Here is a 22,637-nt window from a genome sequence, read left to right on the forward strand (position 1 = left end):
ATTCCACTGCTTTTTCGACGGACTTAGGATTTTTTGTGTGTATTGGGAGTAGCGCCCCCCACCCCGAACATCTTTTTCTAATAGTTGTTAAGGAAGTTTCTTTAAGTGTGGACTTGGTATGTGATAACAGTAGCATCTAGGGTTTGAGAAAGTTGTATGATTTGGTTTATTGACCCGATGAGCTGTTTGTAATCACCTTTTAGTACAAAAATCGTGTTCCGTAGTGTCTTAAGACCGTTAACCCTGTTGGCACACCTTTTCCTGTTTAAGAACCTGCATAGCCTTGGTATTCGCGAGTACACTTAAAGTGTACAGTCATCACTTTATAATAGAAACTACTCCCGGATACTTACTATTCTGACTTCTTCAGGGTGCTCATTTGATGTTCCCATGGTGGAATCTTCTCCCTTAATAAAAGTGTGTATTTGAGTTTATCACAGTTTTTTTCTGAAGAACAACGGAAATGCAACTTTTGCTACATTGAAGTTTTGACTGAAGTTCACATAGTCCAACTTGCATACCAAAGAGTAACCCTGTTTGCCCTCTTAGGTCTTTCTGCTTTGGACCAAAACAACTTTCAAGACCCACTTTGAATCCCTAGTCCTCTACAGCTGCCCCACAGCACCAGAGATTGTCTAAATGGGAGGTTCCTAATGTCATCTAAATCCTTCTTAGGTTGATGTATTTTTAAGAATAAGAAGAATAAAAGGTAAAATGAATCAAGTATTAGATCAGTTAGTTTGGGGAAGGGATGATCACTTTAGGTCCTTTCTGTAAATTTGCTTAGTAGACATTGATCAGTTTTCATGTGCCTGAGATGAATTTCATGTCTGCTTTTAGTTTCTTCTGTTTCTCCATTTATCTTTGCTTTCAAGTGTTAAATAACAAAAATTCAAATGAGCAAATTTTAAAGATATAATTGGCTTTATTCATTAATCAGGCAGCATCCCATCTAGCAAGTAGAGGGGAGCTCCCAAGGGGTACAGAAAAGGAAAGTTTTTTATTTTTTTTTTATTTTTTAACTTTTTAAAAAAGATTAATTTGACACAGATCACAAGTAGGCAGAGAAGCAGGCAAGAGAGAAGGGGGGGGAAGCAGGCTCCGGCCGAGCAGAGAGCCCGATGTGGGGCTCGATCCCAGGACCCTGGGATCATGACCTGAGCTGAAGGCAGAGGTTTTAACCCACTGAGCCACCCAGTCACCCCTAGGAAAGGTTTTTAAACATAGAGGGAGCACCTGGGTGCCTCAGCTGGTTAAGTATTCAGCTCTTGATTTTGGTTCAGGTCATGATCTCAGGGTTGTGAGATCTATCCCCTTGTTGGGTTCCACACTCAGCAGAGAGTCTGCTTGAGATTCTCCCACTCCTCCCCCGCCAATGCACGCACACACGCTCGCTCCCTCCCTCCCTCCCTCCCTCCTTCTCTCTCTCTCTCAAAATAAATAGGGGCTCCTGGATGGCTCAGTCAGTTAAGCGTCTACCTTCTGCTTAGGTCATGATCCTAGGGTCCTGGGATCAAGCCCCGAAATCGGGCTTCCTGCTTATCGGGGAGCCTGCTTCTCCCTCTCCAGACTTCCGTGCTTGTGTTCGTGCTCTGTTAAATAAAAAATAAAATCTAGGGGCGCCTGGTTGGCTCAGTGGCTTAAAGCCTCTGCCTTCAGCTTGGGTCATGATCCCAGGGTCCTGGGATCAAGCTCCACAATCGGGCTCTCTGCTCAATGGGAAGCCTGCTTCCTCCTCTCTCTCTGCCTGCCTCTCTGCCTACTTGTGATCTTTGTGTGTCAAATAAATAAATAAAATCTTTAAAAATAAATAAATGAAAATAAAAAAATAAAATCTGAAATATAATCTTTAAAAAAAAAAGGTAGAGTAGAATAAAGCCCCCCCCCTTTTTTTTTGGCAAGGTCATTCACCTAAGGGAAATGGGAAGAGTTTTATCAGTAAATTTTCTAGCACTGACCAGAAATTCCTTGTTGGCTGGTTAAAGTTCTAGGGGGTTTGAAACTGCAGTTAGGTTAGGTGTTAAGTCTTGGTTTACTGACTTTGCCTAAGGGACACCATTATGGGCCTGTGATTTTCATCCCCCCCCCCCTTTTTTTTAAAAGATTTTATTTATTTGGGAAAGAGCATGAGCAAGGGGGGGAGCAGTAGGAGAGGGAGAAGCAGACACCCTGCTGAGCAGGGACACCCCCCCCCACCCCACCACCCAATGTGGGACTTGATCCTGGGATCCTGAGTTCTTGACCTGAGCTGAAGGCACACACTTAACCAACTGAGCTATCCAGGTGCCCCTGTGATTTTCTTTCAACAAAAACAATGCAGTGTGAGGAGACATGGAAATAGGTATAATATAGAGTGATTGAGTTCTGTTTAAGGTTCAAAGGACAAACTTCAAGGCTGGAATAAGGAGTTCACTCATTGGGAATGTATGGGAGCTAGATTCTGTAGCAGAGGAAATTACTTGTGCAAAAGCAAAAAGATGTGAAATGGTATGGCAGTGAAGCATGTGAAGAAGCAATGGGAAATGAGACTGAACAGGTAAACAGTTGACCAGGTCATAAGGGGCCAATGCTAAGTAATTTGGGCTTCATCTTATGACAATTACTAAGTATTAAATTTGGGTATTGGGACACATGTTTTACATTCATCATCTTATGATCCCTAAACAACATTTTATAAAATAATGAAAACTCTGAGGCTTAGATTAAGTGGTATTGCTATGGCTACACAGTAGATGGAAGATCAAGTAATTATCCATCTTTTTCCAACTCCATTTGCCTTCTTAACCCACTCTCTACACTGTTGCATAGCAGGTCATGGGGATTCAAGGAAGTTGCTTTATTTTATTTATTTGTTTGTTTGTTTGTTTGTTTGAGAGGGGTAGAGAGAATCTTAAGCAGGCTCCACGCTAGGCCTCGGGTCTTGATCTCACAACCCTGAGGAAATGACCTAAGCCAAAATCAACAGTTGGACACTTAACCAGCTGTGCCACCCAGGAACCCCCTCAAAGAAGTTGCTTTGTTTATTTATTTTAAAGATTTTATTTGTTTATTTGACAGACAGAGATCACAAGAGAGGCAGGCAGAGAGAGAGAGGGGGAAGCAGGCTCCCTGCCCAGCAGAGAGCCAGTATGGGGCTTGATCCCAGGACCCTGGGATCATGACTGAGCAGAAAGCAGAGGCTTTAACCCACTGAGCCACCTAAGTGCCCCAAGGAAATTGCTTTAAATAGATGAGTAACATGAACTAATTTGTGTTTCAGAAAAATAATTTGTGGAGAGAGTAGAGGACAGGTTGGAGAGGAGAAGGAGGACTGGAAGTGTAGAAATAAAGTATATCTTTGTGATGGTCCATGGGAGAGATATTGAGGGCCTTAACTGCCATTAATGTAGAGCTAAAGGGGAGATGATGAAGGTGGGAACTATACAGGGGGTGGAATTGAGGTTTTAGTGATTAGTTCATTGGTGGTGATGAGGAAGGTGGAAGAGAAGTTTTAAATCTGGAGAACTGGTGTTTCTGTTAATTACAAAGCAATATAGTAGGATAAATGGGTTGCAGGGAGGAAAATAGTCAGTTATGGACATATTACATATAAGAGACAGTAGGAAATTTTGGCCATGGTGTCTGGTAGGTAGGTGGATGGATGGGTCTGGAGTTCTGGAAAGTTGTAGACTGGAGAAGAGATTTGGAATCACTAATAGATGGCAGTTAAAGCCATAGAGGGTATGAGAAGATCAAGGACAACTGTGATAAATACCACATTCAGGGGTATAGTCTCTGAGAAAAGAGAATTATGCCAAGGTTTGAGAGACTTGAGAGAGAAAGTAGATAGCAACAGCAGGTTCTACAGAGAGGTCAGGTAAGGTGATAGTTGAGAAAACATCCAAAACCTTTGGACTTGGCATGTAGAGAGCCATTGGTGGCCTGAGTGAGAGCATTATCGGTGTGAGCAGGGCAGAAATATAATTTCAAGAGGTTAGTAAACAAATGGAGATCTGAGAAAAAAGATGAAGTGATGCACCCCTCCCTCCTTTAAAAAAAGGAACTTGGCTCAGAAGGGAGGGAGAACATGAGCACTGGAATTCTAGAGAGGAAGGGTTTGTTGTTGTTTTAATGACAGAAACTAGAGAAGGTGAGGATAGGACCAGGTGAAAATAAGTTTTAAAATGGGATGGGGGTTACTGCTTCAAATATATTCCTATCATAAAGGACCAAAAAAAAAAAAGGCCAAGATCTGTTCTAGATTTAAATAGACCAAAGAGACATGACAGCTAGTTGTGATGTGTGACTATTGATTGGATCTTGGGTTTCTAAAAAACTATATAGCCTTTTATTAACAGAAATTTGACTATGGTGTGGATATTAGATAATCTTAGAGAGTTATTTTAGTAGGTGTGATAATTTTGCTTATGATTAAGTAGAGCAGTGTCCTCGTTTTGAGGAGATGCATGCTGAAATATTTAGAAGTGATTTCATGATGTGTTGCAACTAACTTTTAAATGATTCTGGCAAAAGCAGAGAGGAGACAGATAAAGCAGATTTGGCCAAATGTTAACAGTCAGTCTAAGGGAAGGATATACAAGTGTTTATTGTAGTATTTCCATTTTTCTGGAGGCTTACAATTTTTCAAAAATAAGCAGCTGGAAAAAGTGGAAGAGACATATTTTCAGTGAGCAAAGAAAGTGTCAGACTCACCAAGTTTCACTGGACAGAGATGTCCAGAAAGAGGACTTAGTCAAGTGATGATAAAACTGCAAAAAAAGTAGGTGTGCCTCGGTGGCTCAGTTGTTAAGCAGCTGCCTTCAGCTCAGGTCGTGATCCCAGGGTCCTGGGAAGGAGTCCCGTATAGCGCCTGGCATTGGGCTCCCTGCTCAGCGGGAAGCCTGCTTCTCCCTCTCCCACTCCCACTGCTTGTGTTCCCTCTCTCGCTGTGTCTCTCTCTCTCTTAAATAAATAAAATCTTAAAAAAAAAAACCTGCAAAAAACTATTCCCTCAGTTGTAAATTTTGAGCACTTTTTACATTTTTAATTCCTGCTCTTTTAAATCCTCTTGTTTTAATATTCATCAACTATTTTTTCTTCAAATATTATATTTGTGGGGTGCCTGGGTCGCTCAGTGGGTTAAGCCTTTGCCTTCAGCTCAGGTCATGATCTCGGGGTCCTGGGATCGAGCCCTGCAAGGGGCTCTCTGCTCAGCGGGGAGCCTGCTTCCCTCTCACTCTCTGCCTGCTTCTCCGCCTACTTGTGATCTCTGTCTGTCAAATAAATAAATAAACTCTTTTAAAAAATACATTAAAAAAATAAATATGATAGGGGTTTTTTAGTGGTTTTTATTATACCAAAGACCGCATTTTTTTCATTTTAGTAGAACTTCTTCAGTTGATGGGAATCACTGGATAAAATAGAATAGAATTTGTTCATAACACTAAGGAATGGTTTATCATACTGCATAGCTAGCACTAAAGAACCTAGTACTGAAAAAAGAAAATTTAGTATTACTTGGGATGTTGTTCCCACTATTGAAGATTATGACGTGTTTATTTATTTATTTACTTATTTGTTTGTTTATTTGACAGAGAGAGATACAGTGAGAGTGGGAACACAAGCAAGGGGAGTGGGAAAGGGAGAAGCAGGCTTCCCTCTGAGCAGGGAGCCCGATGCAGGGCTCAATCCCGGGATCCTGGGATCATGATCTGAGCTGAAGGCAGACACTTAACGACTGAGCCACCCAGGCACCCCTGGGACATATTTAGATGGACTTTTGAAACTTTCTTTTTGAAATATAGCATTTTCCCTTTCATGTTTTAGCTAGATGCATCAGTATGGCATCTCAGAGTTGCCTAACTGGCACAGCTGTTTAGTTTGGTAAACCGAGACCCTCCAGGGTGATGTCAAATCAGTGTTTGGGACATATTTATAACTCTAAAGGAATTCTGTATTAGACAGCACAAAGCAGAAGTTGACATTAGGTCTGACCTCTTTTTTTTTCTTTTTTTTAAAGATTTTATTTATTTATTAGCGAGAGTGAGAGCACAAGTGGGGGGGGTGGCGGGGAGGAGAGGCAGAAGGAGAGGAAGAAGCAGGCTTCCTGCTGGGACCCCTATGTGGGGCTTGATCCCAGGACCCTGGGATCATGACCTGAGCCAAAGGCAGACACTTAACTGACTGAGCCACCCAGGCGCCCCTTACTCTGACCTCTTAACCTGTTTTCTACTTTAAATATTTTTGTTGATAACTTCTGTCAGGGTCATTCTGTCAGCTATGCCTCTGTCCTGTTTTTTTCCTAGACTGAGACCCAGAAGGAATTGTGGAGAACATCTCATCAGAGCTGTCAGTGGCTTCCTTCTCTTCCTGAGATGCTCCTTCAGAAGCGAACAGCCTCCTGGCTTACCTCTCCCCTCACCTCCACCCCGGCCTCCCTTGAAAGGAGAATTTCTTAACCTCAGCACTCTTAACAGTTTAAGTGGGACAGTTCTTTGTTATAGGGGGCCGTCCTTGTAGGATGTTTAGTCTTTATCCACTATATGCTAATGGTGCCTTTCCAGTTTTGACAATCTATAGTGTCTCCAAACATTGCCACATGTTCCCTGGGGAACAAAGTCTTCCCCAGTGGAGAACTGCTGGCTAAAGCAGTGTCTCCTAATTGGGAGTGTGCCTTTAGTCAACAGGGAAGAGTTTGAATACTTCTGCACCTGGATCCCACTCCCAGATGTTCTAGCAGTTCCTTCTGTCCAGGGTGGTGCATGATACCTTGATTTTCATAATTCTGCTAGTGACCCTGCCTGTGCCCTTGCAGGTCTAAGCCACTGTTAGAAGTCAAGCTCACTCTTTGGAACTTCCCTCTGTGGCAAAGTTTATTCCTGCCAGAGTTGGATCTCTCTTTCTTTCTGGAGGTAAAGGAATTGCCATCAAGGCTCAACTGATTTCAGTCAGTCCCCTCATGCTTGATACTTAGCCATGACTCTGTGTTTGATTTTTTTTTTTTTAAGAGGACAAGATTTTTTATTATTATTTTTTAATACAAATCCTTGTGTTGAGGACTGACTTTCAGATCACAGCAAGGAGCTGCTTTGCTAGTCTGAAATCCCAACCCAAAGGGACATTTTTTGTGTGTGTTTAATTAACATATTTGCTAGATGCTAGTATCCCTCCAGTGTGACCATAAAAAATGTCTCCAGACTTTCCAAATGTCCCCTGTCCTGAATCACCCCCAGGTGAGGACGACTGGTCTAACCAAAGCCAAAAGGAGGGCTTATTATGAAGATCCCCATATGCTCTTAGAAACTTTATGAAATTATTAGTAATAATCCATCCCATAACTTGGGAAGTATGTCAGAATCTCAAGGAAGAAGGGTGTACAGTTGGCAAAAATATATTCAGTATTTTAATATCATTGTATACTTGAATTACAAAAAAAAACCCTGTTGTTTTTTACAATACAAACTCTGTTTGGTGAGATGTTTATGTGTATTAAAAGTAAGCAGAGGTTTACGGAAGGTTGTGACATTGTCATTAGAAATGATGGTAGTTAATTCTCCTCACTTGCGCTTTTGTTCCTTTCACAGTTCTCCTAAAGGCGCAATAATGTGATGTTCTTTGCTGCCTGAGGGCTACCTACATGTGCTCCACCTTCCAACACTTCCAAATTTTTTATTGGGATTTTTTCTCATATTCTCACTGCTCTCTTTTCTGGCTCTTAACTAAATTTTAATGGATTTTGACTGGATATTTTTGGGTAATTAATTATGGTTTGTTCGAACATTATCCTTGCTTGCTTAGAATGTCTGTTAATTTCAACAGAAAAATTGTCTCTGGAATCACTAGTCAAAAAATCACGATGTGAAAAATATTGTTATAAGTTACTGCTTTATTTTTCCAGGAATCATTGTAGTTGCTCACTTTTCCAGTTCTCAACCACTCAGTTGTGATAATTGAGGGACACGGTATTGTGGTTTCTGTACTGCCAGCTCAGAGTAGGAAAGTACTTGGTAAGGGAGGCAGCATGCATAAAGGTTAAAAGCATCAACCCTGATGTCAGGCACACTTGACTTCACATCCCAGCAAGTTATGGAACCTTTCTGAGCTTAGTTTCAATATTTGAGAAATGGGATTAATCACACTTACCTTTTGGCAAAACTGAAAGCAAAGAGATACAAACCAAGGAACAGACTCTTAACTATAGAGAGCAAACTAATGATTGCCAGAGGGGAGGTTGATGAGGGAATGGGGGAAACAGGTGAAGGAGATTAAGAGTAGTTACCTGTGGGGGCGCCTGGGTGGCTCAGTGGGTTAAAGCCGCTACCTTCGGCTCTGGTCATGATCCCAGCGTCCTCGGATCGAGCCCCGCATCCGGCTCTCTGCTCAGCAGGGAGCCTGCTTCCTCCCTTCTCTCTCTGCCTGCCTCTCTGCCTACTTGTGATCTGTCTGTCAAATAAATAAATAAAATCTTTAAAAAAAAAAAAAAGAGTAGTTACCTTTGATGAGCACTGAGTCACATATACAACTGTTGAATCATTATATTGTACACCTGAAACTGATAGAACTGTATGTTAACTATATTGGAATTAAAATTAAAAACTTAATAAAAAAAAAGTCACATCTACCTTCTGGGATTGCTGTGATGATTTACAAAGATAATGTTTCTAGAGTGTTTAGCATGATGCCTAGCATATAGGATGGCATAACAGGAAGTGGTGTAGGAATGCAATTCGGCATAAGTCCTTAATTTCTAATGAATTGAATTTTTTCTAATTCCTGAAGTCGTCATCTACTCTTAAAATTTTAGAGCTAGAGGGGACTTTGAAAACCTCCTACTTCACAGTCCTTTTATTTTTTGGATGAAGTAGACCAAGTGACTTAGCCAGATCATAGCAGTGTAGTATAATAAATGCCACAACAGGCATATGTTGAAATTCTATAAATACAGATTTTAAAAATGTCTTTTTGGAGCTTTAATTTATATGCCATGAAATTCGCCCATTTGAAATGTACAATTTTAGTGTACATTTTTAGTATATTCACAGAGTTGTGCAACTATCATCACAATTTAAGTTTAGAATGTTTTTGTCACTCTAGAAAGAAACACTATATCTACTAACAGTCACTCCCCATTCTCCCCTCCCTCCACTGGATAACTACTAATGAATCTACTTCCTGTCTCTATAGATTGCCTCTATTCTTGACTGTTTGCATTTTATTAATGAAGTCTTATGTTATCTTTTGTGACTGTCTTCTTCCATTTAGCATAATATTTTCAAGTCTCACCTGTGTTGTAGCATGTATCAATACTTTATTCCTTTTTATTGTCCAATAATATTTCATTGTGTAGGTATACCACATTTTATTCATCCATTCAGTAGTTCATGGACATTTGGATTGCTTCTATTTTTGAGCTATTATGAATAATGCTGCTTGGATATTTGTATGCAAGTTTGTGTGTGGAAATATGTTTTAAATTCTCTTGGGTTCATACTTACAAGTGGAATTACTGGATCATATGATAACTCTGTTTAAATTTTTGAGAAACTCAAACTTTTCCAAAGCAGCTGTACCATATTCCCACTAGCAGTGTACAAGGGTTCCAGGTGCTGAACATCTTGCCAGCTTATATGATTTTTTTATTATAGCCATCCCCGTGGTTGTGAAGTAGTGTCTCATTGTGGTTTTGATTTGTATTTCCCTGATGGCTAATGATGTTGAACATCTTTTCATGAATTTATTGGCCATTTGTGTATCTTTGGAGAAATGTCTGTTCACGTTCTTTGTCCATTTTAAAATTGGGCCGTCTTTTTATTATTGAATTGTACTAATTCTTTACTCTGAATACCAATCTCTTATCAGATATATGGTTTGCATATGCATTCTGCCATTCTGTGGGTTGTCATTTCACTTTCCTAAAAGGTATCATTGGCAGTACAAAAATGTTATATTTTAACGTAGTCCAATTTAGTTTTTCTTTTGCTGCTTATGCTTTTCCTGCCGTATCTAAGAAACCATTGCCTAATCCAGTGTTGTGAAGATTTTCCCCTACGTTTTCTTCTAAGGGTTTATAGTTTTAGTTCTTAAGTTTATGTCTTTGATCCATTTTGAGTTCATTTTTGTGTATGGTAGAAGGAAGGGTCCTATTTTATTATTTTGCATGTGGATATCTCATTGTCCCAGAACCATTGGTTGAAAATACTTATTTTTTTTAAAAGATTTTATTCATTTATTTGACAGAGAGAGATCACAAGTAGGCAGAGAGGCAGGCAAAGAGAGGGGGAAGCAGGCTCCTTGCTGAGCAGAGAGCCTGATGCGGGACTTGATCCCAGGACCCTGAGATCATGACTTGAGCCGAAGGCAAAGCCACCTAGGCACCCTGAAAATACACATTTCTAAATAGAGTTTACCCATCCTTTTATCTGAACCTTGAAATGAAAGCCTGTATGACCTATTAAAAACACTGAGCAAGAGCAAAGACTTTGGGGAAGGGATTTAGACTCATTAGGTGTGGGGGCTTTCTCCCCTCCCCCAGCCAGTTCCTCAAAGTCTAGATTCCCTGCCTGTTAATTCACCATTAGAAGTCTGTTTCTGATTTAATTGGTTAGGGTTGAGGTCCTGGTATGAGCGTTCATTAAAAACTGTCCGGGGTGGGGGGCACCTGGGTGGCTCAGTGGGTTAAAAGCCTCTGCCTTCGGCTCAGGTCATGATCCCAGGGTCCTGGGATCAAGCCCCACATAGGGCTCTCTGCTCAGCAGGGAGTCTGCTTCCCTTCCTCTCTCTGCCTGCCTCTCTATCTACTTGTAATCTCTGTCTGTCAAATAAATAAATTAAATCTTAGGAAAAAAAAAACTGTCCAGGTGATTCTAATGTGTAGGCCCACTTCATAACTAGTGAACTAAAGGGTTAAGAGTCATAAAGAGCACCAGTCAGTCAGTCCCCCAGAGGCTCTGCTGGAAGGGGAGATAGGCTGAGGTGCTCGCTGGCTGGTGGCACTGTGGGCCTGCTTTTCTCCGCTGACCTCCAGGACTGTTGTCCTCTGCTCTACAGGTGGCAGCATCTCCTTACTAAAAAAAAAAATTGAATTGTATCCTGTCAGTGCTTTTTGGGGTTAGAAGCACTTTGGGGATAAGGTATGTGAGATTAAGAGGACCTCTACATTTAAGGGGAAAAAAGACCAATAGAAGAGAACATAAATCCCAAGCCCTATTTTTCCTTCTTTTTATTTTTTTCAGATTTTATTTATTTATTCATTTATTTGACAGAGACACAGCGAGAGAGGGAACACAAGCAGGGGGAGTGGGAGAGAAAGAAGTTTCCCGCTGAGCAGGGAGCCGGACGCTGAGCTCTATCCCAGGACTCTGGGATCATGACCTGAGCCTAAGGCAGATGCTTAACGACTGAGCCATCCAGGTGCCCCTCTGTTTTTCCTTCTATAAATGAAGGAAGTACTTTTTTTTTTTTTTTTAAACACAAGCAGTCTTTAAAAGAACTATTTGACTGCATTTTACAAATGTTACAAGAGAGTATTATATTTCGCCACTTTAGTTTTTACCTTTTATTCTATGGCTACTGTGAAACAGTTCGGCTTTGAAGTAACTATGAGAACAAATTGAATTTTGAAATTAAAGATCTCAGGTCTTTTAAGTATATAAAACACGAATAAAAGGCTCTTTATTTTCTAAAGTCGTGTTTGTGGAAAAGCATGAGGACTGCAATGTACAAGGTCTGAAGACCCAGTGCCATGGTTTCCGTGTTGCCTGAAATTCTTGCTCTAACAATAACAAAGAGTATCAGCATGTCCCACACAGTAAATCTTGCTTTCAGTGATTAGTTCCTCCTCCTGTGTTGCTAAAAGGCATATCTGATGTAAATGCAAAGAAATAAGATCAACAAGACTCCATGTTGTGTTTCTTTTTATTTAAGTAAATTACTGGTAACAGAACTCTTGTGATTGGTTTCAGAAATCATTTTGGTACTAGTGTTTCAGAGTCCCATTTCATTTATTTATTGTGCTCTTAGACTAGCATTCCTCAAAGTGTTTGGGAACCAGTACTGGTCTGTAAACCATTTGTTACTACCCCACAATTAAGAAACACCTAAAAGCCGTATGCCACCAACTTGACATTGTCTAGACATCGATTTTGTTTTACAAAAACATTGGCCTGCAGTGGATTAGGAAAAACACAAAGCTGGTCCTGCCCACACAGATGGTCAAGAAGAGCTGTTCTGAAGGAAGGAGCTTTGAGGAGGAAGGACTTGAAAGAAACCATCTTTGTTTTTACATTTATTTTCTTTCTCCCAGGGATTTTGTATTGGAAGACATGGATCTCGCTGCCAGTGAGCTCAGCATTTATGACAAACTTTCAGAGACTGTTGATTTGGTGAGACAAACAGGCCATCAGTGTGGCATGTCAGAGAAGGCAATTGAAAAATTTATCCGACAGCTCCTGGAAAAGAATGAACCTCAGAGGGGGCCACCCCAGTATCCTCTCCTGATAGCTATGTATAAGGTAAAAATGTGTTCTGATGTGGAGATACCTTATAGAACACAAATTCTTCAACTTTCACTCCAAAAACTACTGTCCACTGATTCCACCACTGAACCTTAGTTTTTCTGTGAATAAATTGGCCTTTGCTCTCATTATCATGTGTTACTAGGAAATTTGACTATTTTGTTAAATATCCTAGATGGAAGCTATATGTTTATAGTTAAACTGTATTAGTGTGTATTTTAAACTGGTTTTTTTTGTATAATTTTTCATATGATAGAAGCTTGGGGAGCATTGCAGTCCTCATAGTTCTCAAAATCAAACTTTAAATGCTTTCAGAAGTGGATGTAAATGACTTGTTTATGAAAATGGATTAGTTCTAAGGCACATTGGAAATAATAGAAGAGGCGGGGTTTTTTCTTGGCATTAAAATATTTTTTTGCTGGGACAATTATTAATCCTTTCCCTGTCTTTCCTTGTAGGTCCTTGTAACCCTGGGATTAATCTTGCTCACTGCCTACTTTGTGATTCAACCTTTCAGCCCATTACCGCCTGAACCAGTGCTTTCTGGAGCTCACACCTGGCGCTCACTCATCCATCACATCCGGCTGATGTCCTTGCCCATTACCAGGAAGTATATGCCAGAAAACAAGGGAATTCCTCTGCATGGGGGTGATGAAGACAGACCCTTTCCAGGTAGAATGCTGCATTTTACTACTTCTGAGAGAGAGCTTTATTGACAGTATACGATGGGAAAGGAAATAATGTGTATTGACATCTAATGAGAGACACTTTCCCTATTTTGTCTCATTTAATTCAGTGGGGACTGATGGGTTTTATTGTCCCTGTTTTTCAGATTGAGAAACTGAGGCTCAGAGAGATTAAGAAACTGAACAGAAAAACACTTCTGGGGGAGCCAAATTTCAACCCCCTCCAATACCAAAGCACACAAGTGGAGATGAGTGTTTCTGTTTATAGAAAGGATCTGAATGTCGTATTCTACTCTCTTCTCTCCTGTGCTCCCTGTTCATAATAGGCATTTTAATAAATATCTCTTGATTTACTGAAAGCATGTGAGTCAAGCTTGCTTTTAGCCATATCCTCTAATAGTCCTTGCCTGTTGGACTAGGTTTTTGTCCCAGTTTGTCATGGTCTTTTAGTTTAGTCTTTTCTGTCTCACAGTATGCTTATTTCATGGTCCTAAGCGAGTTCTGCCAATAAGTTGAATTTAAAAAGCACTTAACTTAGTAATGGTGCATCATTGGTGCCACAGGAATTTCTGGTCTGATGCACCATTTGAGCACTTTCCTTCTGAGAACAACATAACATGACAAGACTTGAAATTTACTCTTTGAGAAACAACGAAGGGGATTTTGTTATTTTGGCGGTGTTAATCTTATTTGCCTGTATGAAGAAATATGTAAATTAAGTTCACAGATGGATTTCAGAACTTTTTGTTTAACCGTGTTCTGAAACCTTTAGGTTCCAGCATAACTGTTAAGTAAGTATGTTCTCTCTTTGTTTTGCTTTCAGCAAAAATTTCCTAGTGGAAACTACACTTTATAATGCCCCTATTTAAGCCAAGACCTAATCAGTCACAAAAAATTACTTGGATTGAGTTTCCTTTGAAAGCTATTTTTGTACACTTGAGGGAGGAAATTATGGAAAGATTTCCAAAATTATACTAAAATCAGAGGACGGGAACGTTACAAAACAAAAAGCCTCATGAGTTTTTTTTTTTTCATTAGCTCATGTATAGAAAGTTTTTAATTCCAGATATAACTTCCTTGTATTTATTGGAAGGGTTGTTTTTGAAATGTCATCATCAAAGCTTAAAAAAAAAAAAAAAAAGCGACGTTTCCAGTACCCTATCACGGAAGGTCCAGAGCACATGGAAAGATCCAGAGAAACTTGTTAATCAGGACAGCCTGTGCTGCATCCTCATATGCATCAGCCTCCTTTCCAGTCTTCCTCTCACTGCCTCCCTCAAGGCATCTTCTGCTGTTTGGCACACAGAGATGAAGTCAGCAGTGTTTAGCCCCAAATTGATGGCAGTTTCTTTCTTTCTCCCTTTCCTGTAAGAGAAATTTCCATAGGCTATTGAATTTAAGAAGTGAGAGTCATTGGACCACGATTGCTTATTCTCTAAGTCAGAGTCTAGTAATTCAAGAAACCTTAGTGTCTCATCCACAAGCCTAACTATTGGGTCCACTCCAAATGAATATTTGCCTTGCAGATGGAAATAAAATGAGTCCTTGGAGCTCAGTTCCAAAGAGAAGAGCCTTGGCAGGGTGGGGTTTTAGCTCTCTAATGTTGACTCTATTAAAGTGCTGCTTTTACTTGTAAATGTGAACATTGATGCACCATATTTTCCTGTGTGTGATCATTCTGGGAAGCGGTGGCCATGTAGAATGAACAGCATTTTGCATAGCATTTGGAAGGAAACTTAAGAATGCATAATATTATAAGGGGTAAATAGAAACATACTGGGGAGAATTGGGCAAGAAATAGGAACTGCTGGGCCTGTAAGAGGGCTAGAAAAGGAATACAAGGTATCATTCCTAATCTCATGGTACCAAAAAACAACTGCCTTTTATTCAGGATTACTTAGTGATACCTTTGAAGTAAATGTAGAGAGACTGGCAGGGCAGATTCGGCTCCCTGAAGGAAAGCCTGCTAGCATATTGGGGCTGCCCTGTCTAACCTGTCATCTGTCCCCCCCCTCCCCCCAGTCCCCTGACACTCCTTGCAGTGGCACCTTGGGAATGACCGAGGGCAATGGTGGGAGCTGTGCTGATATGCCCCAGGCAGCACTACCAGTGGTGCTAGGTTTCCTCCTGACCTCTGGTACTTTTTCTTTTTTTTTTTTTTTTCTTTTTAAAATATTTTATTTATTTATTTGACAGTCAGAGATCACAAGTAGGCAGAGAGGCAGGTAGAGAGAGAGAGGAGGGGAGGCAGGCTCCCCGCAGAGCAGAGAGCCCAATGTGGGACTCGATCCCAGGACCCTGAGATCATGACCTGAGCCGAAGGCAGAGGCTTTAACTCACTGAGCCACCCAGGCGCCCCTGGTACTTTTTCTTCTTGACTCCACCCAGGGAACAAAAGGCAACAAAAGGGATTCTTTCTCTAGGTTCCAGCCTTGGATCGGAAACCCTGCTCCTGAATCCTCTTGATGGGAAGGAGCGAAGTGACTCTCCAGTGACTCACGTCAACCTCCCACTCTGCTGCAGAAAATAAATAAGCTGACACTTCCTTAGTACTTATCGGATGCCGGGCCCTGTTCAAAGGTTTTTCCATATATTGCCTCATTTAATCTGTACAATTTTCCTGTGAGGGAAGTTCTGATTTTATGCACGTTTTAAAGATGGAGACACCGAGGTACAATGACATTAGGTCACTTGCCCAAGGTCCCACGACTAGTAAGTCACCAAACCATGATTCGAACCCAGGCATCCTATTCTCAGAGTCTAAGCTCTTACCTTGTGCTGGGAGTTGTGTGTAGCTACACAGTGTACCTGAAGAATCTAGCTTTAAGTTTGATTTGGGGGGAAAAAGAAAAGTTTGATTTTGGAGTTCTGTACTCTCTCTTAGCTCACCAGATGCTTCCTCTCAGCTCCCTAGTGCCCGAAACAAGGTTATGCAGCTGGTACTGCAGATCCAAAGATAAGCCAAGCTCTTGGTCCTTTAGAATTTTCCTGATCTAGTCTTTTCCTAGGTATTCAGCCCCGCTCATCTTCCTGGTTTGCACCCTTATGGGTAATATTTCACTTATTGTTTGACTGACTCCTTTATCTTACTAACCCATAGTTTTCTTTCACAATCTCAGTCTTAGTTCTTATTTCCTCTCCAGCCTCATATCTTTATATCCACTTTGATCTTACCAACCATCCTCTTGGCTTTCACCCTTCCATGGAATCATGGAGTCTTAGAGCTAAAAAGGAACTTTAGCGTTGATCTAGTGCATAGCCCCATTTTATAACGAGGAAATGAAGGACAAGAGAGGTGAAGTAACTTCCTTACCCAGCTAAAAATACCAAACTGGCACTTGAACCTTTGTTTCTTAACTTTAGTGTAGCATTCTTTCCATCACACCACGCTTATGGCCTGCTGTCTCTGCCCTCAGCCAAGCCAGGCTCCTCCATGTTAGGTCCAATTACTTTGTTTACTTGGGACATCTGTGATTTTTTTTAAGATTTTATTTTTAAGTAATCTCTACATCCAACTTGGGGTTCAAACCCACAACCCTGAAATCAAGAGTCGCACGCTTTCCTGAGATGAGCCAGCCAAGCGCCCCAGGCATCTATAATTTTTAATTATGACACCCATTTTTACTGAGGAGGCCTGGGATAGTTCCCATATACAATGAGAAAGTATCTCTCTGGACCTGTAGTGCATAATTGGAACTTCATGTCTTCATGAACTTTCAAGGGAAGGTTGAAGTAGATCCAGCAACATCAAGGAGTTTTGAGAATAGTAGATCATTCATGGACTTAGAACTAAGGACGTAATCAGAGTCTAAGCCAGTGCCCAAAGATGAAATTCTCAGACCTCAGGGAATGTCCCATCCTCTTATTTGCAAATAAAATTTGAGGTGATAATAGCAACTGTGTGAAGCACTTTCTGTATCAAGCTCTGGGCCGTGTATTTTCTCAGTCGTCACAGCAATCACAGAGTGGTTACCGTTTCTATGTCCATTTCTTTTTTTTAAGATTTTATTTATTTATTTGGCAGAGAGATCACAAGTAGAGCAGCAGGCAGGGGGAGGTGGGGGAAGCAGGCTCCCTGCTGAGCAGAGAGCCTGGTACGGGGCTTGATCCCAGGACCCTAAGATCATGACCTGAGCCAAAGGCAGAGGCTTAACCTGCTGACCCACCTAGGCGCCCCTTTATATCCATTTCAAAGATGAGGAGACTGGTGTGCCCAGGGATTGACTGTTCTAAACGTCTCACAGTTAGAGACCATGTTTTTAAATTGAAGTCTAGTTAACACACAATATTACATTAGTTTCAGGTGTGCAGCACAACAAGGAGACAAGTATGTCATGCTGTACTCACCACTAGGGTAGCTACCATCTCGCATCATACAGCGCTGTTACAGTACCATTGACTACATTCCCTAAGCTGTGCCTTTCCTCCCTGTGACTCATTCATTCCATAACTGGAAGCCTGTGTCTCCCAGTCCCCTTCACCCATTTTGCCTATCCTCCCTCACCCCCTTTTCTTGCAGCAACCATCAGTTTGTTTGCATTTATGGGTCTGTTGCTGCCTTTTTATTTTTTCGATTCCACATCTAAGTGAAATCTTATAGTATTCATCTTTGCCTGACTTACTTCACCTGGCATAATGTACCCTCTATCTGCGTTGTTAAAAATGGCAAGATCTCGATCTTTTTTTATGACTGAGTGATATTCCTCTGTGTGTATTTGTGTGTGTGTGTGTGTGTGTGTGTGTGTGTGTGTGTGTGTGTGTGTAGTACTTCTGACATACCTTTTTAAAATAAAAAATAGCTAGCATACAGCACCTGGGTGGCTCAGTCAGTTAAGTGTCTGCCTTTGGCAGAAGTCATGATCCCATGGTCCCGGGATTGAGTCCTGCTGAGCAGGGAGTCACTTTCTTCCTCTACCACACCTCCTGTTCGAGATCTCTCTCTCTCATTCTCTGTCTTTCAAATAAAAAATAAAATCTTTAAACAATTAGCTAGGATAAGGAGGTTATTTAGAGTAAGGAAACCTTAGACATTAAAAAAGTTAGGAAGTGACTATCCAAATTCCACAGGGCTTTATCTGGTGCTGCAGGGAGGGGATAGAAGAGGACTGGAGAGAAGTGAGATGCAGCATGTAAGCGGGCTGAAGAAGAGCTGTGTACTGCAATGGCATAGGGTGGTCTGCTCTGTGCTGTTGGCTCTTTTCCAGGGTACGATTTTGCTCACTTTGTGGTATGATGGTTCCAGCCAGTTGTATAGAGAACACATCAGATGAAGCCTTTTCAGGTAGATGGAGGCCAGGTGGGGAGTCTGGGTACTTCTCCTTTTGTTGTTGGGGATTTTATGGGAAGGGGAGGAAGGAGCCCCAGCCATGCACCCCCACATACACCCAGACAATTCACTACCTGGCCATTCGTCAGTCCCTTCCCACTGAAATATAAGCACGTTCTTTATCCACCTTAGGTGATCTCAAGGCTGTAGAGAGATCAAAAGTAGCTCTCCCTCTTGAAGTTTGGCTCCCCTAATTCAGATGGATGGCATAAGCTACCCCATTCCAATGATCCATTTTTCCTCATCGTTTTCCTTCTTTCTTTGCTGGCCACCAGCCTGGCCAGTGTCTCTGCTCCTGTCAGGTACCACTCCAGAGGCCTGCCTTCTAAGATAACCGAACTCTACATTTTGTAGTTGATACTCTCAGCTTAAGTTTTCATGGTCTCCAGCAGCATTTTTATTTATTTGGAAAATATATAAGACACATACAGAGACAATAAAGGGGCATAAGATTTTTATTTTTAGAAATACAGTTTTAGGGGCGCCTGGGTGGCTCAGTGGGTTAAAGCTTCTGCCTTCGGCTCAGGTCATGATCTCAGGGTTCTGGGATTGAGCCCCCGTCGGGCTCTGCTCAGCGGGGAGCCTGCTTCCTCCTCTCTCTCTTTGCCTGCCTCTCTGCCTACTTGTGATCTCTGTCTGTCAAATAAATAAGTAAAAATTTTTGTAAAAAAAAAAAAGAAATACAGTTTTAATAAAGAAACTTCTCTCAATCCTTCTAACTCCTCCTCCCACCCAACCACTGGTAATAATTTGATATACATACTTGTGAATTTTTCCATGGCTATACAGATAGGTACACTTAACACATATAAATATATTTTGGTACACAGGAGACTGGCTTATGTACATACTTCCAGCTAGTACCATAGGTTGGGTGCCTTAATACAATAGAAATTCATCCTCTTCCAGTTCTGTAGGCTTGAAGTCCAAAATCAAGATGTTCAGAAGGCTCTCCTCCCTCCAGGGAAGGTTCTTGTTTGCCTCCTCCAGCTTTTGGTGGTTGCCAACGATCCGTAGTGCTCCCTAGCTGTGGTAACATTTCCCCCGTTTCTGCACCCACCTTTACTTGGCCATTTTTCCTCTGTGTGTCTTTGTGTGGTCCTCTCATCTTCTTATTAGGGATAACAATTGGAGTAGATTTACGGCCTGCCTTACTACAGTATGACTTCATCTTAATTAGTTACATCTGCAAATACCCTATTTCCAATTGTGGTCACATTCTGACTTTCCAGAAGGACTTGAATTTTGGTGGGGGGGGTTCCTATTCAACTGAGTATATATACTTTTCCAGATTTTATATTACTCCATTCTGTGAATATTCCATTTTTTAAGTTTCTACAGAGTTTTTTAATCTCTCTCTCTTTTTTTTTTTTACTATTAAAAAATGTACCTGGGACTTTCCGATATACATATCTTTATATACATGTACTATTATTTCTGTAAGAGATTCTTAGAAGTCAAACAGCTGGGTCAAAAGGGCATGCACATTTTAAATTTTAATAAATACTACCCAGATTTTCTTCATGAACTTATATCAGTGTATACTTTCATTAGCAGCATATGTGCAGTGATATTGTCATTGTTTTGCCAGTTAGAAAACCAAAGAGCAGTGTCTTATTTTAAGTTGCATTTCTTTGATTATTACTGGAATTGGATTCCTTTTCATATGCTTTATAGGCTGTTTTATTTATTTTTTCTGTGAATTACTTGTTCATAGTCTTTGCCTGTTTAACATTTTCTAATAAATAGCAGTTCATTATACATTAGAGATGTTCTTTGCTTCATATGCAAGTATTGGTTGAATCTGTCCATGTTTTCTTCGTGGCATCTTGGTTTGTGTCTTGCTTAGGAAGCCTTTATTTTCTCCCAAAATTATAAAAATCATATTTTCCTCTAATTATTTTAAAGTTTTGTTTTATCCATTTAGGTCCTTATCTAGAATTTATTTCAGTGTATGGTGAAAGGTAGAGATCAAACTTTATTTTCTTCCAAATAGATAGCTACTTGTCCCAATATCATTTACTGTATATCCATCCTTTCTTCACTGAATTAAAACTGACCTTTATCATAAATTAAATATTCTCATTGTGTGTATGTGGGTGTGTATACTGGATTTGTTACTACATTCTTACTTGGTTTTATTAAATTTTTTGTCTGTTTATAAGAACATAGTTCTTGTTATTTGCTATGGTTATGTTCTATAAAGTCCCTACAAATAGTGAATTAGTGAATATTGATCCTTTGCCCTTAAGGGAAATCAGAGTTGTGCTCCTGAGAGTCTCTGGCCACATTTTCATCAATTGATGGATACTTGACTTTGTTTTATGTATGTTTTTGTTTAAAGATACCTCATTTAATACATATATTGTTGATTCATTAACATTGAATTCACATTCAACAACGCTATAACTCATGCCTAAACAAAGCTTATGTAACACATATATTTTCTCTGTAAGGCACATCACAGCCTGCTTGCACTTAAGAATGCTAGAACTTTAGCACTATGCTTGGAAGCCTTTTTTTTTTTTTTTTAAGTATTTTATTTATTTATTTCACAGAGATCACAAGTCAGACAGAGACACAAGTAGGCAGGGCGGCAGGCAGAGAGAGGGGGAAGCAGGCTCCCTGCTGAGCAGAGAGCCCGATGTGGGGCTCGATCCCAGGATGCTGGGATCATGACCTGAGCCGAAGGCAGAGGCTTTAACTCACTGAGCCACCCAGGCGCCCCGGAAGCCTTTTTTTTTAATTAACTACTTGTCAGCAGGGAGCCTGCTTCCTCCCCCTCTCTCTCTGCCTGCCTCTCTGCCTACTTGTGATCTCTGTCAAATAAATAAATAAAAATCTTAAAAAAAAAAAGATATGCAGATGACAGGAACATAAAGTAATGCAGCTGCTTTGGAAAACAGTTTAGCTGTTCCTCAGAAAATTAAACACAGAGTTACCAAATGACCTAGTCATTCCACTCCTAGGTATGTACACAAAAGAATTGAAAACACATGTCCACACAAAAACTTGTACGCAAGTATTCATAGGAGCATTGTCCGTAACAGCCCCAAAGTAGAACTGTCCAGCAACATATGAATGAATAAACAAAATGTAGTATATCCATGTAACAGAATATTACTTGGCAATAGAAGGGAAAGGACAACTGACACAGACTGTAGCATGAATGAACCTTGAAAACATTAGGCTAAATTAAAGAAGCCAGTCACAAATGACCGTATATTGCACAATTCCATTTATTTGAAATATCAGAATAGGCAAATCCAGGGAGACTTGAAAGAATAGTGGTTGCTTAGGGCTGGCAGGAGAGGGGTTAGAATGGGAAAAGTGTCTGCTGATAGGTATAGGGTTTCTCGTTAGGGTGATGAAAATATTTTAATGGCGATAGTTATTACAACACTGTGAATATACAAAAGCTACTGAATTATAAAGTTTTTTTTTAAAGATCTATTGATTTGAGAGCGAGTGGGAGTGGGAGGGAGGGGCAAAAGATGAGGGAGAATCTCAAGCACACTCCCTGCTGAGCCTGGAGCCCATCTCCAGACTCAGTCCCAGGACCCTGAGATCATTACCTGAGCCGAAATCAAGAGTCAGTTGCTTAACCTTGACTGAGCCACCCAGGTGTCCCTGAATTGTACACTTTAAGTGAATGAATTTTATGGTCTAGGAATTATATCTCAGTAAAGCTGGTTTTTTGTTAATGTTTTATCTACAAAGAGAAAGCAAAATAATGCCACTTCCCTCCAGTCCTGCCCCCTTCATGCCCCACCTGGGGAGAGGCTTGAGCTGTCTGGTGACCCATGAGCGGTCAGGGGTGAGGGTCCTCAGGTCCACCGTCTGCCCAGGGTCCGTCACATAGGCTCTTACTATGCTCTCTAATGGTAACTGGGCCCGAGGGGGGCATCCTCCATAGACCTGAAGCAGCGACCAAACTTTGTAAGTCATTTGTATTACCAAGGACGCCTCTGGCCCTGAAATTCTTTCCAGAGTTAATCTGGGCAGGGGATGGATTACTGCCTGTTGCTGTTCTCACACATGTACTCTTCTAGATGAACTTCAGAATGGGATTATCACAGCCTCACCCCACCTCACCCCACCCCACCCCACCTTCACCAGTAAGAACTCTGATGG

The 22,637-nt window shown here is 40.8% G+C and overlaps 1 protein-coding gene across 6 annotated transcripts in view; it reads left to right on the forward strand.

Moving 5' to 3' along the window:
- The window catches only part of LOC308343927 (bombesin receptor-activated protein C6orf89 homolog), a 42,583-nt gene that overhangs the window by 7,693 nt on the left and 12,253 nt on the right, over positions 1-22,637 (forward strand). For 2 of the 6 annotated variants that reach the window (XM_080805164.1, XM_080805165.1), the window contains exons 2-3: positions 12,281-12,488; positions 12,950-13,163. In XM_080805164.1, coding sequence (XP_080661290.1) covers positions 12,281-12,488; positions 12,950-13,163 — 422 coding nt within the window. Of the gene's footprint in view, positions 1-610; positions 710-6,284; positions 6,461-6,793; positions 6,891-12,280; positions 12,489-12,949; positions 13,164-22,637 lie in introns of those variants that run through there. The other 4 variants (XM_080805167.1, XM_080805166.1, XM_080805168.1 and 1 more) reach the window with 4 other exon arrangements.

This window comes from Martes martes, assembly GCF_963455335.1.
Source record: "Martes martes genome assembly, chromosome: 6".
Lineage (NCBI taxonomy): Eukaryota > Metazoa > Chordata > Mammalia > Carnivora > Mustelidae > Martes > Martes martes.